Genomic DNA, 18,348 nt, shown 5'->3' on the forward strand with positions numbered 1-18,348 from the left:
TTTTGATTCACCTGATTGTTTTTGTATTTCCTCATTTCAAATACTCTGCTAACTAAATAATTTTGTGTTTTAGGGACTTCTGTATAGAAAGCAAATAAGGGGGAAAGAGAAAAGAAAAAGGGAGAAAGAAGAAAAGAAAGTTGTTGTTGTGGATTCTTCTTCGGAAGAAGAATCTTTTCGGAATCCAAATCAGAATCGAAATTTGACAATATAACGCTAGCAGAAAGAACAAGACAAAAGAGGCTCATGAAAAAAGAAAAAATTGTTCCAACGAATTCAGAAACATCAAGTGAATCTCAAAACTAGTGCAGTTTAAATGGTTCTAATTAACAATATTTTGTTTAACTTGTTTAAAAAAGCAGACACTGCTTCTTCTGAATGTATATATGTCAACATTAACGTAAATGTTAATATTAATGTATAGATCTAATGTTAATGTATATACTGATTCAAGATGAATTACTCCTTGTCTTGTTATATACCTGTTGAAACTGCCTGGTTGCGGTTTTGTTGCAGGTTCATAGTGAAAGAAATCAGGGTGATTACCAATACATTATGAACTCCAAAAGAACACAGTGAACCGAAATTAATACACTGGGCGAACCAAAAGGTAGAAACACATTGAATCCCTAAACACTGATCCCTAAACCCTAAACTCTAAACACTAAAACAAGAACCCTAAACACTGAACCCTGAACCCATAAACCCTAAATCTCTAAAACCCTAAAACCTAAACCCTAAACCCTAAACCCCAAAAACACAATGAACCGAAATTAATGCAACTGGTGAACCGAAAAAGTGCATATCTCAACATAACATAGATCTAATTTTAAAAAAATGTTACTTTCAGAACTCTAAACTCTGAACCATGAACCAAAAAACAAATTCTAATTATTCAACTTAGAAATTAATACACTAGACGAATCGAAAAACTGCATATATCAATATAGAATTTCACAAAAAAAGTGACTATTCATTAAAGACTATCAACATTCAGAAATTAAACCTGCTATAATCATGGTGAACCAAAATTTTCTCATGGGTGAACAAAAATTTACATTAATAAAAACTAAAACTTGTACAATCCTCTCTTGGATAATTCATATCCGGTGTATTGTAAAGAGTGAAGCTTGACTGAATCAATTATCCGGAGTCTAAAAGGTTCAACTACAAAAGGCATAATTGTGTATTAGCAAAATGAACATTTCAATTTTTAACTAATCAAAAGCAAGTCAATTTTACCTCGCTTGGAGCTGTCTTTTTCTTTTTCTTCATAGCATTTGAGATCTTTTTTTTTTTCAGGTTTGATCCAAGTCTGTTCTTGGGCCGACCTCTTGTTTTGACACGTGGTGGGCTTTGAAGGTCATTCACATTGCTTAATGTCGCTTCTTTGTGGGTTAACAAACTTTTTCCTTTGCTTTTCTCTTGATATTCTTCCATCTTCGCCATGACCTTGTCAAATGCTCGATGCAAAATTCTGGTCAACTCTTCAGACTCAGATGCAAATTCACATATATTGTGTGACCGAAACATTAATTCATCAAATCTCTTACTTCTTGGCTCGAGTAGAGGTTTATCTTGGCTGCTCTTGATGTGTGTATGCCTCCTCTTTATGTTCTTGCTCCAATGTTCCAATATGTATTTCGGTGCCACGTTATCCACTCGCTCAAAGCTTAGAATACTTAGGGAATGGCAGCACAATATGCCCCTAGACTCAAAAAGCAAACAATGGCACTTTACATCTCGTGATACTGCATCATAGGTGACGACAAACTTGTTGAATGTGGAGTTGGAAACCTGCTCTATGACTTCATATGTTGTGAAACCTAGGGTGGAATGCATTGATCTTGTGATACAATTCACTTTACCTCTAAATTGAGCTTGAACTTTCCTGAACTTCTCATGGGTATATACACGCTGAAACTGTGCCTCTATTACTGATTTTGTTGCGCACGGTATCACAGTGTGAAAATCTGCAGCATCAAATTCTCTCTCTGCTTGCTAAGAAATTGTCGTATTGCTTCACGAATTGTCTCAACGAGCTATTCTGTGTGATGAACTTGTTGAAAAATGAATGCATACTCTCACTCCTTTGCGTTCTTCTCATCCCAGCCCAAAAGTGGTGATCCAAGTAAACCAGAATCCATATATGTCGATTTTCGTATAGCTCTGCATACCAAACCGAACTTATAAGGTGTGGTGAACTGAAAACAGTGCATGCTTTTGGGGAAAAAAGATATGAGCATAAAAATAATTTGAATTGAAATCTCAATTACCTGAAAGCCACTTGTTGCCTCCGAGACCATACTTTGTGAGGAAATCGTTCCAATTTCTGTCAAATTCATCTTTTGTGTACGAGTTCCAAACAACATGGCTCATCTCTTGTTCAATATCATTGTGTCTTTAGTAGCAATTTAGTTTGCTTGGGATCTTCTTCATGATGTTCCAGATACACCAGCGGTGAATTGTTGTTGGCATGCATAGCTCAATTGCCCTTTGAATTGATGCACATTGATCGGTAAGAATACCTTTTGGTGCCTTCCCTCCCATGCAACGTAGCCAACACTCAAATAGCCATTTGAATGATTGAATATCCTCATTTTTCATCAGCGCACATCCAAGAAGTGTCGACTGGCCGTGGTGATTCACGCCAACAAAAGAACCTAAAACCAAATTGTACCTGCATAAATAACAAGCACACGATGTTGAACCGAAATATATACACTCACTGAACATCAAAAAAATGTTTGAATGAACCGAATACCTGTTTGTGTTATAGGTGGTGTCAAATGAAACCACGTCTCCGAAATAATCAAATGTAGCCCTGCTTCTTGCATCAGCCCAGAATGCATGTTTAATGCAGTGATCACCTTCAAGATTGAGCTCAAAGAAGAAATTTTGGTTCTTATCTTTCATTCTAACTAGGTACTTCCCAAATTCTTTAGCATCGTCTTTTTCGGAAATATTCCGTACTTCCCTTGTAATGTAATTCCTTACGTCTTTTTCTATAAAACCTAGTTCACGATGGCTACCAGCTACTACCACAAATGATTGGTAAGTTTTATTCGGTCTGATTCTGACTTCCTCGTGGGTTTCAATGGTGCGACACACGAACATGCTAAGCTCCCTGTGTTGTTTGAGCATCTCAGCTTGGTCTGGACAACAAGGATGTGAGTGATTCAAAACAAGTTTGAAAATTGTCCAAAGACCAACATCCTTCATTATGTGTACATAAATTCTGGCCGGACAATTTAACCCAGCTGAAGAATTTGTCTTCAAAGTTGGAGATATATTTTATTTCCACCTTCCCTCTCTAGAGCATACAATTAGTTGATTCTTAATCTTGTCTACGTCCCGAGTCGTGTTCCTGGTTTTGGTAGACAAACTGGCAAGTTTGGAATAATATTTGTAGAACTTTCCAGCTTCTTCTAGTGTCTTGAAAATCATTCCCACCTTTGGGACAAATTTTTCATCCACAACACAGCTGGTTTGCATGGTGAACTAAAGTATTAAATAGGGTGAACCGAAATCTTAATTATGGTGAAATAATTATATAGTGCTTAAGGAAGAAAATAGAACATATTGGTCTAATTTTTGTTAGACTCCTTTCTGTGTACCAAACCAAAAACATGAACGTGATGAACCACTAGTGCGGAATTTCTAACCACAAACTAACAGGCAAGTGCACTGGGTCGTACCAAGTAATACCTCAGGTGAGTGAGGGTCGATCCCACAAGGATTGATGGACTAAGCAATGATAGTTAAATGATTTACTTAGTTAGCCAAGCAGAAAATGGTTTTGAGATGTTCAAAAGGTTTAAGAAGTGACTTCAAAATATCAAAAGGCAAGCACGCAAGTAAATAAGTTGAGAATAAAATATGGGAGAAAACAGTTAAGGCTTCAGATTTATCTATTTTCCTGATTGACTTTAATTATTAACCATTTTAATCATGTAAGATGTAATTCATGGCAAACTATAAGTGACTAGACCCTAATTTCTTAGACCTTCCTAGTCTTCTCTAAAATTCATTAACTGCCAATTCCTTGGTCAATTAATTCCAATTAGAAGCTGCATGATCAAATTCCAGTTTATATGCCACAAAAACTCTAATTACCCAAAAATAAAAGGATTATATGTCACGTATCCCGTTAAATCCAGATAATTAAAATTTAGGAGAATATGTTTTCAAACTGTTGTTCAAGTAAAGAGCTTTTCCAAGTTATACAAGAACTCAAATAGAAAGAGGGTCATACTTCCGTTCCACCCAAATTCATAAGATAAAGAGCGAAAAACAATCCTTAAATTATAAATCCATACATGAATTAAAAGAGAAAAAGCAATAAAATTAATCCATAAAAATAGACAGAGTTCCTAACCTTAACAATGGAGGATTAGTTGCTCATGGTTCAGAGTAAAAAATAAGGATTGTAAATTATGAATTGGAATAATGTTTTGTTCGAATCACCCTGTTGGAATTCCCTTTTATATCTAATCCTAATTAATTTAAAATCTATCTTTTTAAAATTAAAATAATATCTTTTCCTATTTTAAAATATAATTGAAATTTAAATCAGAATTAATTAAATAATCCGTGCCTTGTAACGTGGGGACCACTTGGCTTCACTGGATCCACGCCTAACTTGGCTAAGAGCTGCGCCTAACTTCATGCTGTTCACCACACAAGGCGCCTTACTTGGAGGAGAGCACATGTTGCGTGTTGTTGTTGTTTCTTGCGCCTAACTTGAGAAATCTCAAGTTAGGTGCAGCCTTGGCAGAGTTGATGGAAGAAAAGTATAGACTATTATATATCGTTGGAAAGCTCTGGAAGTTAGCTTTCCAATGCCATTAAAATCACGTCTATTGAACCTCTTTAACTCGAGTTATTCAGGTTTGAGTGCAGAGAGGTCAGGGTTGACAGCATCATTCGCCTTCTTCTCTTTTTCTGCAGAAACTCCATCAAATCCAGCCAAATGCTACCTAAAATAAACAGAATTGCACAAGACTCAAAGTAGAATCTATAGTGGCTAAAAGATAATTAATTCTTGATTAAATTCGACAATTTAAATGCAAATTCACTAGGAAAAGATAGGAAAGATGCTCACGCATCACAACACCAAACTTGAATTGTTACTTGTCCTCAAGCAACCAAAATAAGTGCAAGATTAAGATGTGAATTTGCATGAGAAGTGAGAGTTTAGTCATGTTCAAGTCTATTCTTAAAATGGGGTTTATTCGTTGTAACTCTAAATAGTTTTGGCATGTTACTCTCTTTTGAATCAGAGGAATGTTACTGTCATTCAGAATTAGAATCCAGATAATATTATGAATTCTCTGATCTTTTGTAACTCAATTTAACCATTGAACACAACAATTTTTATTTTCTTTGGTGCTTTGCACCTTGAGCCTAGCCGTGACTTTAAATATTTTGTCTCAAGTTTTACTTGACATAGAAACACCACAAGCACTTAATTGGGGAACTCTTTTGAAGTTTTGATTTTTTTTTTTCAGTTACTCCCAGACAGTGGTGCTCAAAGCCTTTGGCATACTCTGTTAATTGCAATTGATCTCGACTCTAAATGTTTTGTCTCAAGGATTACTTGACACAAGAACACCACAAGCATATAACTAGGGAAACAACTCTTTGAGCTTTTAATCATGTCTGACATCCCTAGTCATTGATGCTTAGAGCCTTGGACCTTGCTTTTATATCTTTTTTTTTTGCTGTTTCTTTTGCTTCAAAGATTAACTGTCACTAATTTCAGAAAATTCATAATACTTTTCTAAATTCCTTTTCCTTATATCTCAACATTCCTTGATTCAAATTCAAACATGCACGGTTTATGTCATGCATTCAGAATTACAAATAACACCACCACAATTAAGTAAATATGACTAATCTTAGATATCAACTCACTCTTTTCATGGATTACATCACTTTTTTTCTTTTCTTTTGATTTTCAAGCTCAATGAGCAATACATGAGACACCCTTTTTTTTTCATAAAACTCAAATAACAAGATGAACAGTAAATAAAACTAGACCCTAAGAGTTGAAATAGTAATTGATCATGCAATAACAAATTAAACAGAAAATAGGAATATAACATAATAAGAATGGGAGGAAATATAGAATGAAAAGAACTCAACCACCTCAGTTATTCTAGTGACCGTCTTGTTCTTCAGGTTGTGCTCCTCCGTGAAGAAGATTCGTCTCCCTTTAGTGCCATTAAAATAAACAGAAAAACTATAAGCGAAGCGACAACACCAAACTTAAAAGTTTGCTTGTCCTCAAGCAAAAAAAATCTAAAAACAGGGACATAAAAAATGTACGGAGGAGTAAAAATAAAAATTATTAAAAAAATAATAATAAAAGGACAAAAAAATGAGAATTAGTTTTAATTTGTTTTTTTTTTGTGAATATATTTATTTATTTATTTATTTTTATTATATATAGATATATTTTATATTATTTAGATATATATAAGGGGGGACCGTACATATTTAGAATGGGAATGGGGAAGGGAATATAAGGAACGGGGGTGGGGTCAAGGGATATCTATTATTGTGTGTTTATTCAATGGGATGGATTGGCTTTATATAGGCATTGGGAAATTAAAGATATGGGGTGCCGCGTGTAATGTATATATATATTAGAGACATATATATAGAAGGGGGTGTTGGGTTTAATGGTTAATGAATGAGAGGGTAAGTGAGGGTGATCCCGGGAATAAGGAGAAAGGGAATAAGGGGATGAAGAAAGGTGTTGTGGGACCAGCTTGTATGTTTTTTTTTTTTTTTTTTTTTCAACTCTCCCACGTTGAACTTGGAGATAGGCAAATGTTTGGTTTCTGTTCTAAAATAGCTGCATGATCAAAATACATGTAAAATAAAAAAAACAGTAAAAACTCAATAAAAATTAAATAAATAAGAAAACTACTACTACGAAAAATAACTAAGGATACGAAATTATCGGGTTGCCTCCCGATAAGCGCTTCTTTATCGTCATTAGCTTGACGGTTAGCTCCTCTAAGGAGGAGGATCATAGAAGCTCAGCTCTTCACCCCTTACTTTGAACTTCTTTCCTGTGTCTCCAAAAAGTAGCTAAATATGCTCAAGAGAGAGGATTCTGTTTACTGTATAAATCCACACTGAATTGCGAGTCAACACCACTTTCATTCCTGGGGAGAAACCTTCAGTGGGGATCTTTTTGTTTCTCCATCCTCTGGGTACTTTCTTCTTTTTGGGAACCTCCTCCTTGGTGGATGATGCATTTCCGACACCAAACTTAGGTTTGATGTTAGGAGAAATTTTATTGGTTGTCACCAAAGGAGGTTTGAGCTACAATTTCTGATGTGCATCATCAGTGGGTTCTTGAAGGTTTGGATCAATAAGCTCAGTCTGCATGTATCTCTCTTCTTCACCTACTGAATATATATCTTTGAAGACATGAAAGACTAGTTGCTCATCATGCACTCTAAGTACTAATTCACCCACTTCTACATCAATTAGAGCTCTCCCAGTGGCTAGGAATGGTCTTCCTAGAATTATAGAGGCATTCTCATCCTCCCCTGTGTCAAGAATCACAAAATCTGCTGGGAGGAAGAACTTACCCACTTTGACCAAGATATTCTCCACTAATCCGTATGCAGGCTTCATAGATTTGTCTGCCATCTGTAATGCTATCTTTGTGGGTTGTGCCTCTTGGATTTGTAGCTTCTTCATCACAGATAAGAGCATTAGATTTATGCTTGCCCCCATATCACATAGGCCTTTCTCAAAGGTTGTGTTCCCAATGGTGCATGGAATTTGAAAGCTCCCTGGATCTGGCATCTTCTTTGGTAAGTTATTCTGAATGATGGCACTGCATTCTTTAGTTAGGACCCCTGTCTCATCTCCCTTTAAAGGCTTCTTCTTTGACAACAACTCCTTCATGAACTTGACATAAATAGGCATTTGCTCCAAAACCTCAGCAAAAGAAATATTGATTTGCAACTTTCTGAAGACTTCCAAGAACTTTGAAAACTGCTTGTCCTTGGTCTCCTTTTGAAGTCTCTGAGGATATGGCATTTTAGGCTTGTACTCAGGAGCCTTTGACAATGTAGGATAAGTGTCAAGAGAGTCTGGGAATGAGTTATCTGCACACTTTGGAGGGACATGCTCTACTTCTTCCTTCTTCTCCTCTGGAGCTTCTTTTTCAACGGGCTCCTCACTAACTTGTGCTTCCATACTTGCCACTTGTCCATCTATCAAGGTGATAGACTGATAGCCTTGCATTCCTCTCTTGGATTTGGAATTGTATTACTAGGAAGGTTATTAGTGGTCCTCTGATCAATTTCATTAACTCTTGTGGCTATTTGACCCATCTGAATCTCTAAATTCTTGATTGATGCTCTAGTTTCCTGTACAAAACTCTTCATCATCTCCCAATTAGCATCTTTTTGGGATTTAGAGTTTGCCTGCTGAGACTGAAATTGGCGGTTATTATAATTGTTCTGTTGGAAGCTGCCTTGAGAATTATTGTTGAAGTTCTGAGGTCTCTGAGGTTGGTCTCTCCACCCAAAATTTGGGTGATTTCTCCACCCTTGATTGTAGGTTTGAGAATAAGGATCATTATTGGAATTTCTAGGAGCACTCCCCATGTAATTGACCTGTTCAGAAGGAGATTGAGTATAATCATAATTATTATTTTGCACAAAATTACCTGCCATGTCATAGGAGGCCTCTTGAGGTGGATTTTGGGTGTTGATAGCTAAGACTTGCATGCCACCCATCTGCTGAGTAAGTAGATTTATTTGCTGAGACATAAGCTTGTTCTGAGCAAGAAGAGCATTAACAGCTTCCACTTCCAACACACCTCTCTTCTGAGAGGTCTCAGAGTTCACAGGATTTCTGTTAGATGAGTATAAATATTGGTTGCTAGCAACCAATTTAATAAGCTCAATAGTCTCCTCTGGTGTCTTCTTCTTGTGCAATGAACCACCTGCAGAAGTATCTAAGCTCATCTTGAACATCTCACCCAAGCCTTCATAAAAGATATCTAGTTGGGTCCATTTGGAGAACATGTCCGGAGGGCATTGCCTAGTCAGTAGCTTGTATCTCTCCCAAGCTTCATAAAGAGTTTCACCCTCCTTCTGCCTGAAGGTCTGAACTCCAACCTAAGCTTAGTCAGCTTCTTTGGTGGAAAAAATTTAGTAAAAAATTCAGTAACAACCTTTTTCCAAGTATTCAGACTCTCCTTTGGTTGGGAATCTAGCCATAGCTTTGCTTTATCCCTCAGAGCAAACGGAAAAAGCATGAGTCTGTACACTTCAGGATTCACTCTATTTGTCTTCACAGTATCACAAATCTGTAGAAAATCAGATATAAATTGATTTGGATCTTCATGAGAAAGTCCATGATACTGGCAATTTTGTTGCACCAGGGTGACCAATTGTGGCTTCAACTCAAAGTTGTTTGCAGCTATAGGAGGCACCACAAATACTTTTTCCATAAAGATCCGTAGTAGGGGCAGAATAAGAGCCAAGCACTCTCTTTTGTTGATCATCCCCATTCGGATTTACCACATTGGCATTAACAGCATTATTATTATCCATAGTGGACTCTGCAGCATTGTAAAGTCTTGCTTGTTGTAAACGCCGCCTGAAAGTTCCTTTCAGGTTCATGATCAAAGTCTAAGAGATGTTCTTTGTCTCTGTTCCTGTGTATACATAAACAGAAGACAAGAAAAGATGAGACTCTCTGCGTCAGAGTGCAGAAAAGTCCCTGTGAGGTAACCTATGTAAAGAAATAAAATAAAAATATTAAATAAATAAATAAATAAATAAATAAAATTCAAAAATAATAACTGAAATTAAAAAAAAAATTTTCAAAAATTAACAGAAAAAATAAACAAAAAAATATTAAAATAAAATCAACTGGATAACACCAAACTTAATTTTAGAAATTAAAAAAAATAATACGAGATGCAAATAAATTTTTTTAATTTAAAGACAAAAATAAAATAAAACTAGTAAAATATAGAAAGTAAAAAAATAATGAAAGAAAAAAAAAAAACAAAACAAAATGAAAATAAAAAAGAAAAATAAAAAAAAGAACGGACATTAGATTTAAAAAAATAATAAAATAAATAAAAGGATGTAAAAAAAAAGAAAACCGATGACAAGGGGGATAGGAAACTTGCTAACGGAAAGACAATAAAGGGAAGAAAAAAAAAGAAATAAAAAAATAAATAAAAATTAATTAAAAAAAGTTATCTAATCTAAGTAATCAAACAACGAATAGTTGTCAATCACAATCAATCCCTGGCAATGGCGCTAAAAATTTGGTGCGAAATTTCTAACCACAAACTAACCGGCAAGTGCACTATGTCGTACCAAGTAATACCTCAGGTGAGTGAGGGTCGATCCCACGAGAATTGATGGACTAAGCAACGATGGTTAAATGATTTACTTAGTTAGCCAAGCAGAAAATAGTTTTGAAATGTTCAAAAGGTTTAAGAAGTGACTTCAAAATATCAGAAGGCAAGCACGCAAGTAAATAAGTTGAAAATAAAATATGGGAGAAACAGTTAAGGCTTCAGAGTTATCTATTTTCCTGATTGACTTTTCTTATTAACTATTTTAATCATGCAAGATGTAATTCATAGCAAACTATATATGACTAGACCCTAATTCCTTAGACCTTTCTAGTCTCCTCTAAAATTCATTAACTGCCAATTTCTTGGTCAATTAATTCCAATTAGAAGCTGCATGATCAAATTCCAGTTTATATGCCACAAAAACTCTAATTACCCAAAAATAAAAGGATTATATGTCACGTATCCCGTTAAATCCAGATAATTAAAATTTAGGAGAATATGTTTTCAAGCTGTTGTTCAAGAAAAGAGCTTTTCCAAATTATACAAGAACTCAAATAGAAAGAGGGTCATACTTTCGTTCCACCCAAATTCACAAGATAAAGAGCGAAAAATAATCTTTAAATTATAAATCCATACATGAATTAAAAGAGAAAAAGCAATAAAATTAATCCATAGAAATAGACAGAGCTCCTAACCTTAACAATGGATGATTAGTTGCTCATGGTTCAGAGTAGAAAATAAGGATTGTAAATTATGAATTGGAATAATGTTGTGTTCGAATCACCCTGTTGGAATTTCCTTTTATATCTAATCCTAATTAATTTAAAATCTATCTTTTTAAAATTAAAATAATATATTTTCCTATTTAAAATAAGATTTAAATTTAAATCAGAATTAATTAAATAATCTGCGCCTTGTAACGTGGAGACCACTTTATGCTGTTCACCACACAAGGCGCCTTACTTGGAGGAGAGCACATGTTGCGTGTTGTTGTTGTTTCTTGCGCCTAACTTGAGAAATCTCAAGTTAGGCACAGCCTTGGTAGAGTTGATGGAAGAAAAGTATGGACTATTATATATCGTTGAAAAGCAAGTTAGCTTTCCAACGCCACTAGAATCACGTCCATTGGACCTCTTTAGCTCGAGTTATTCAGGTTTGAGTGCAGAGAGGTCAGGGTTGACAGCATCATTCGCCTTCTTCTCTTTTTCTACGGAAACTCCATCAAATCCAGCCAAATGCTACCTAAAATAAACAGAATTGCACAAGACTCAAAGTAGCATCCGTAGTGGCTAAAAGATAATTAATTCTTGATTAAATTTGATAATTTAAATGCAAATTCACTAGGAAAAGATAGGAAAGATGCTCACGCATCAACCACCACTTTAGTACTTACCGAACTAAAAAGTTACTCAAATTTACTCAGAGTTACTCACAGTTACTGACACTCACAATTACTCACAGTTACATATTATCAATTGATTTGAATTCAATTCAAATATAGATCACCTTAGTCTATTCAATTCAGTTCAAATAAAATTAGCAATTTCATTCCATTAAATTCGATTCAGAATTCAATAATCCAAACCTCATCAAATTGATGCATTTTAGAAGAATCATCCAAATCGCAGTCATTCAACTGATTTGAAGGTGATTCATTTATTGTTTCAACTCAAAAGTGCAGATCGAAGAAGAAAATGAAGAAAAAGATGAACGACGAAGCTAATTGCGTTGAATCGATCCAGATCCATAATACAGAGAAGAAAAATACGAAAGAGGAGAACAACAAACTTAATTAGGTTAAAGAAGAAGAAGAAGAAGAAGAAGAAGAATGCGAAAGAGGTTTACGTTATATGAGAAGGTTTACGTTGAGAAACGTTGAAAAAGCAAAATAAGAATTCGTTATATAGGTTATAAGTGGCGCTTGTAAAATAAACAGGGGTGTCGGACGTGAAGTGAAAGTTGCATGGATACCATCTATGTAATTTTTACATGGATGTAGAGCTTTTCCCAAAAATTTATATATATCAATACAATAAAAGATGACACGTGATTATATTTATCACATTAATATTTAATTTTTCTTTTTTAAATATAGGATTAAGTATGATTTTGGTCCTTAGGAACTGAAAATTTTTTTTATTCCCAATCTTTTTTTGCCTATAAAATAGTCACAAAGGTTTAACTTAGTTTTAAAATCGTCTTCTTTACCAAATTTTTAATTTTTTTTCCAAAAATATCCTTAACTAAAAAGATAAAAAAAACACAGGTTAAGGGAGAAGGGAGAAGGGTTTTAGCTGGGGGGGAGGTAGGGTTTTGGTCCAGGGAAGAAGAGGGGGAAGGGAAGGGGAAAGGCCATTGTTGCTGTTCCTCGCCGTCGCCGCTCCTGCTCCTCGTCGTTCGGTCCTCGCCGCTGAATCTCACCGCGAGGGTGGATGTCACACGCCGCGATCCGTTTCTGCTCCTCCTCCTTGCCCTTGTCGATATCGTCACCTCGTCGTTGCCCTCGTCTCGCCGCACCTCCTCCTCGCCGTCGCACCTCGTCTTGTCGTTTGTTTTGGTAATTATATTTATGGATTTTTTATTTTTGTAATTGAAGATGAATTTGGAGATTTCTGATTATTGTAATTGCATCTGAGTTTTGTTAATGAAAGAGGAAGAATTTTAGTTCTGAGTTTTGTTAATGGTTTTGAGTTTTGACAATGATGATGATTATAATTTTCTTGTTTTTCTGAGTTCTGAGTTTTGGGTTCTTGTTTTTCTGAGTTCTGAGTTCTAAGTTTTAGGTTCTGAGTTTTGATGATGATGATGATTTTCTAAGTTTTGGGTGGAATGATGCAGATGGTGATGGAGTGGTAGTGGATGGGGGTGGTGGTGGTGAGTTCTGAGTTCTGATGTTTCTTCTATGATTCCATTATCCATTTTTGTTCTTCTTCTTCTTATGTTTCTTCTTATGATTCCATTATCCATTGTTCTTCTGATGATGATGATAATGGTGGTGATGGTGGTGGTAGGTTCTGGTTCAGCTTCAGCTTCTGTTCTGCTTCTAGTTAATTTTGGGAAAGAAGGGGGAATGATATTTTCGTCCAAAAGACAATTTTAAAACTAAGTTAAACCTTTGGGACTATTTTGCAGGCAAAAAAAGGCCGGAGACGAAAAAAATTTTCAATCCCTACCTTAGAGACCAAAATCGTACTTAACCCTTAAATATATAACATATCATTAATTTTTACTAAAATACTCTTATATTTTAATAAAAGTATTTTATTATATAATTTATAAAAAATTTAAATATTTTTTTTGTGTTAGACAAAACTACCTTCTTGAATTAATTAAATTTTAAAATTATTAACTTTAATTTTATATATTTACATTTCAAATAATTTACAAAAACAAAACAAAAACTCATCTGATTATTCTTCCACTTCGAAGAAGATTACTTCAAGTCTTCAATCTTATTGATGCTTCTTACCAATCCTAATTTCTCATAGCCATTCATAACTAGAAAAAAAACATCTAAAAAAATAAATAAAAAAAACTCTTCTTCATCTTCTCCAGGTCTAGCGAAAGGACCAACCATGAGGGATAACATCTCAAGATCACTGCAGAACTGTTGTCGCGCACCTAACATCCAGCCCGAGAAGAATCATCACAACAGAGGCAGAAGCGTGCTGTCTTTGTCGCGTCAGAGGAGAATCGTCTCTATCAGAGGTAGAATCGTCTTCGGCTAAGGCAGAAGCATCGCCGTATTCGTCGTTTCGCCATCTAGCAAGATCATCAGAGACATAATCGTCTTTGTTGCAGTCCGATCTCCGTCACCGCCTCCGGCGAGATTGTTCTTCATTGCCGTCGTCAGCCTTTGCACCGTTGGTAGCTCTTCCTTCCGGCAAGTCATCCTCTACATTTTAACCTTTGTCTAGGATTGAGTCTAGTTAGTTTCATTTTTAATTGAGAATTTTTGGATTAGATTGAGAAAGATCGACTTGTGCAGATTTCTTATTTTGATTGAAAAAACTACTATTTGTACCCATGAACTTTTCGAATGTTGACAAAAGTACCCATACAAGATGGAAAGTGACTCAAAAGGCTGGGTCCGTCTGACGAAATTATCCGGACGTTATTAACTCGTTTGTTCCGGTAACTTAAAGGCCAACATGACACGTTAAGTGCTTACCTGACTTTTGATTTTTACTTTTTTTTCAAAAAAAAAAAAAGTTCCAGATGGATATAAGAAAGGGAGAGAGAGAATTTAGAGTTCACTTCGCGCCATTTCATCTTCTTGCTCACCACATATCCGCATGCCCTAGCAGAGAGAGAGACATGAACCACCTACTGGGCTTCAATAAAACTGATTAGAAGGTTGAAGGTGGCCACTCCAAAATCCAAAATCGTGGTCATGTGGTGATCCTTCCGTCGCGTGGGTGTGTCGAGATGATTGGAAGACAGTCGTCACTCCCACAGTGAGAGGTAAGACATCTTTTTGTAGTTCTGGTGCCCAATTTTCATTTTAGTTACCAATTTTTCCTTTCATTGAACTCATACACCATGAATTTGTTAATTAAAGTTAGAGGGTTTTCCTTTCACTGATCGCATAGAGTTTGTCATTGTGAAGGTTGTGTTTCAGTTTAGAAATTTTGGGGAAATAGTAGGTGTATTTTTATGGTTTGTTCATTTTTTGATGGCTTCTTTTTTTTTTTTTGTTATTCATATAAATGACCACCATCATGCATATCATGTTAGTGATACACTATAGAGGCAAACTTGAAAGGGGATCAAATGGCAAATTGTGTTATGTACAAGGTAAAACTACTGAGGTGGAGAGAACTAACGTGGATACCCTGAATGACTTCTTCATTAGTGACCTATTGAAAGACATTGGGTATCCAATTATCTCCGATTTCTACTTGCGACAGCCTGAAATAGAAATTGATGGTGGTTTGAAGCTTCTATGATTTGACATAGATATTGTTAAGATGTATGAAACTGCTGTAGAGAATAGGCATATGATTGAATTATACACAGAGCACCCCATCAGCTAAGCAGATGTTATTATGGATATAAATGACAAAGGTGGTGTAGGAGCAGCTGATGAGGTTGATGTTACTCCATCAAGGATAAAGGTGAAAATTTGTGCTAAGAATGCTAAACTGTTCTAAGGTTGAATCTTACTCTTAAATCAACATATTTTGTATTTGCTTTACTCTGATATTTAAATGTGAGTTGTGAATTTGTGTTTTAATTTGTGGGTTGAATTATGAATTTGTGTTATGAGTTGTGATTTTTGACTGTTATGATTTATATTAGTTATGAATAAGAGGGAGCAATCTCCTTATAACTAAACACTTTTTTCTATTTAGGTAATGCAAATTTTGCTACTTATTCTTTTTTCTAGCACAAGAGTTATCAATTTATCATGAAAGACTTTTTGTATTATGAATAAATAATTGGAAGTACAACTTTTTTGTTAGAAGGGCACTTGGAATTTGTTAGAATATGTTGAGTGGCTTATTAATAATTATGTTCTTGGTTATGATTTTTGGTTTAGGATGTTGATTATGTTCTTATTTGTTCTAATTATTCATTCTAATTTTTTAATTCTGATATTTTTTTTCTAATTATTTGGTTTTGATTTTTAGTTCTAATTATTTATGCTATTTTTTTTATTCTCATTTCAAACTAGAAACTTAAATTTATTTACAAAGTTACCTTTAATTATGAGTTTTTACTCCCTGCTTCTGGCGCATCTAATCACATATGATTTAGATGGCAAGTTTCAATTGATATTTTAATTATACTTAGTATAGCAATTGAATGATTTTTATTTTATTTTACTAATAATTACACAAAAATAAATATGTAATTAAATATGCAAGACACACAAAATATTAATAAATCCATAATACTCTTATCTTTTACCTTTATCATCATCACAACACAAACTTTTATTCTATCACCACCCAATTTTTTTTTCTCTATCACCATTTATATAACTAAAAATAAATTATTCAGATATCAGAAAATTTCAATAATATCACCAACAAATTCAATAATATTAAAAAAATAGAGATGAATAATAAAAAAATTTGAACTTTTTTTAGGAACAAAATAGAAAAATGAAGAAAGAGACAGGAAGAAAGAAGAATGGACAAAAAACAAAATCAGAGAGAGCAGCAGTGGTGGACTAAAGAGGAAGAGGAAGAGACACTGGTGCGAGCCATGAAGAGGAAAAGAAAGAGAGGTGTCGACGAGAAGAAAGCAAAGGCAGCAGGGGATCTGAACCGGCTGTGACGACAGTGGCGATGACGGAGAGAAAAGGAAGTGACAAAGGAAATAGGGAGAAAGAAGGAGAGAAGAGGAGGAGAGTGGAGTTTCTGAAAAGAAGAATGAGAAAGGAGAAGATAAAAAAAAGGAGTTAAGATTAAAGGATAAGAATGGTATGTCTTAGTGTCTCATCTTTTTTGAAAGACATCAAATACATGTATTTTACGAATGTTTGTATATTCTCATGTCTTTAAAAAATTAGTATCATAACAACCAAACATTATACTGTGTACCTGTGTCTATGTCTTCTATAGACACGCACATAAAACAAACCCCCTCTCACTTAGAAACCTCAACCTTCTTTTGATTTGGATTTTTATTTAATCATCATTTTCTTAAACAAATACATCATTGATACTTTCATATGGGAGGAAGGAACACAGTGCTTTTGGATGCTTTAAGTTGGAGGATCCCATTAGTTAGTGACATTCCAACAATAACTTTTGGAGCTGATGTAACTCAGACAGAAGTAACAAAGCATGTAGGATTGGTTTGCATGCAACCACATCATGAAGATTAAAAGATGGTTCAGTTCCGCCACTCCTAGTTCTCAAAGAAAAAGTCAAGAATGTCATGTTCTACTGTTGAATATTATAAGGCCAAACAAATGAGATAAAAACTTCAATTAAAATTAAACAGCACCATAGAAAAAACATCAAAGCTAATATTAGTGATCTCATGAAAAAGTCCATCATCATCATCATCATCATCATCATCATCATCATGTACAACAACATATCATTGTTCATATCATTGTTCATATAACAAAGCACATGTTGCGTGTTGTTGTTGTTTCTTGCGCCTAACTTGAGAAATCTCAAGTTAGGCACAGCCTTGGTAGAGTTGATGGAAGAAAAGTATGGACTATTATATATCGTTGAAAAGCAAGTTAGCTTTCCAACGCCACTAGAATCACGTCCATTGGACCTCTTTAGCTCGAGTTATTCAGGTTTGAGTGCAGAGAGGTCAGGGTTGACAGCATCATTCGCCTTCTTCTCTTTTTCTACGGAAACTCCATCAAATCCAGCCAAATGCTACCTAAAATAAACAGAATTGCACAAGACTCAAAGTAGCATCCGTAGTGGCTAAAAGATAATTAATTCTTGATTAAATTTGATAATTTAAATGCAAATTCACTAGGAAAAGATAGGAAAGATGCTCACGCATCAACCACCACTTTAGTACTTACCGAACTAAAAAGTTACTCAAATTTACTCAGAGTTACTCACAGTTACTGACACTCACAATTACTCACAGTTACATATTATCAATTGATTTGAATTCAATTCAAATATAGATCACCTTAGTCTATTCAATTCAGTTCAAATAAAATTAGCAATTTCATTCCATTAAATTCGATTCAGAATTCAATAATCCAAACCTCATCAAATTGATGCATTTTAGAAGAATCATCCAAATCGCAGTCATTCAACTGATTTGAAGGTGATTCATTTATTGTTTCAACTCAAAAGTGCAGATCGAAGAAGAAAATGAAGAAAAAGATGAACGACGAAGCTAATTGCGTTGAATCGATCCAGATCCATAATACAGAGAAGAAAAATACGAAAGAGGAGAACAACAAACTTAATTAGGTTAAAGAAGAAGAAGAAGAAGAAGAAGAAGAATGCGAAAGAGGTTTACGTTATATGAGAAGGTTTACGTTGAGAAACGTT

The 18,348-nt window shown here is 34.8% G+C and overlaps 1 protein-coding gene across 1 annotated transcript; it reads right to left on the reverse strand.

The window, feature by feature from the left end:
• Positions 1-2,403: 2,403 nt before the first annotated feature.
• Positions 2,404-3,222, reverse strand: LOC140181309 (protein FAR1-RELATED SEQUENCE 5-like). Its single transcript, XM_072224846.1, has 2 exons — positions 2,765-3,222; positions 2,404-2,680 (listed from the first exon to the last, which is right to left on the reverse strand). Exons 1-2 carry the CDS (start codon positions 3,220-3,222, stop codon positions 2,404-2,406), a joined length of 735 nt encoding a protein of 244 aa, XP_072080947.1.
• Positions 3,223-18,348: the final 15,126 nt, after the last annotated feature.

This window comes from Arachis hypogaea, chromosome 18 (assembly GCF_003086295.3).
Source record: "Arachis hypogaea cultivar Tifrunner chromosome 18, arahy.Tifrunner.gnm2.J5K5, whole genome shotgun sequence".
In the NCBI taxonomy this organism is placed as follows: Eukaryota; Viridiplantae; Streptophyta; class Magnoliopsida; order Fabales; family Fabaceae; genus Arachis; species Arachis hypogaea.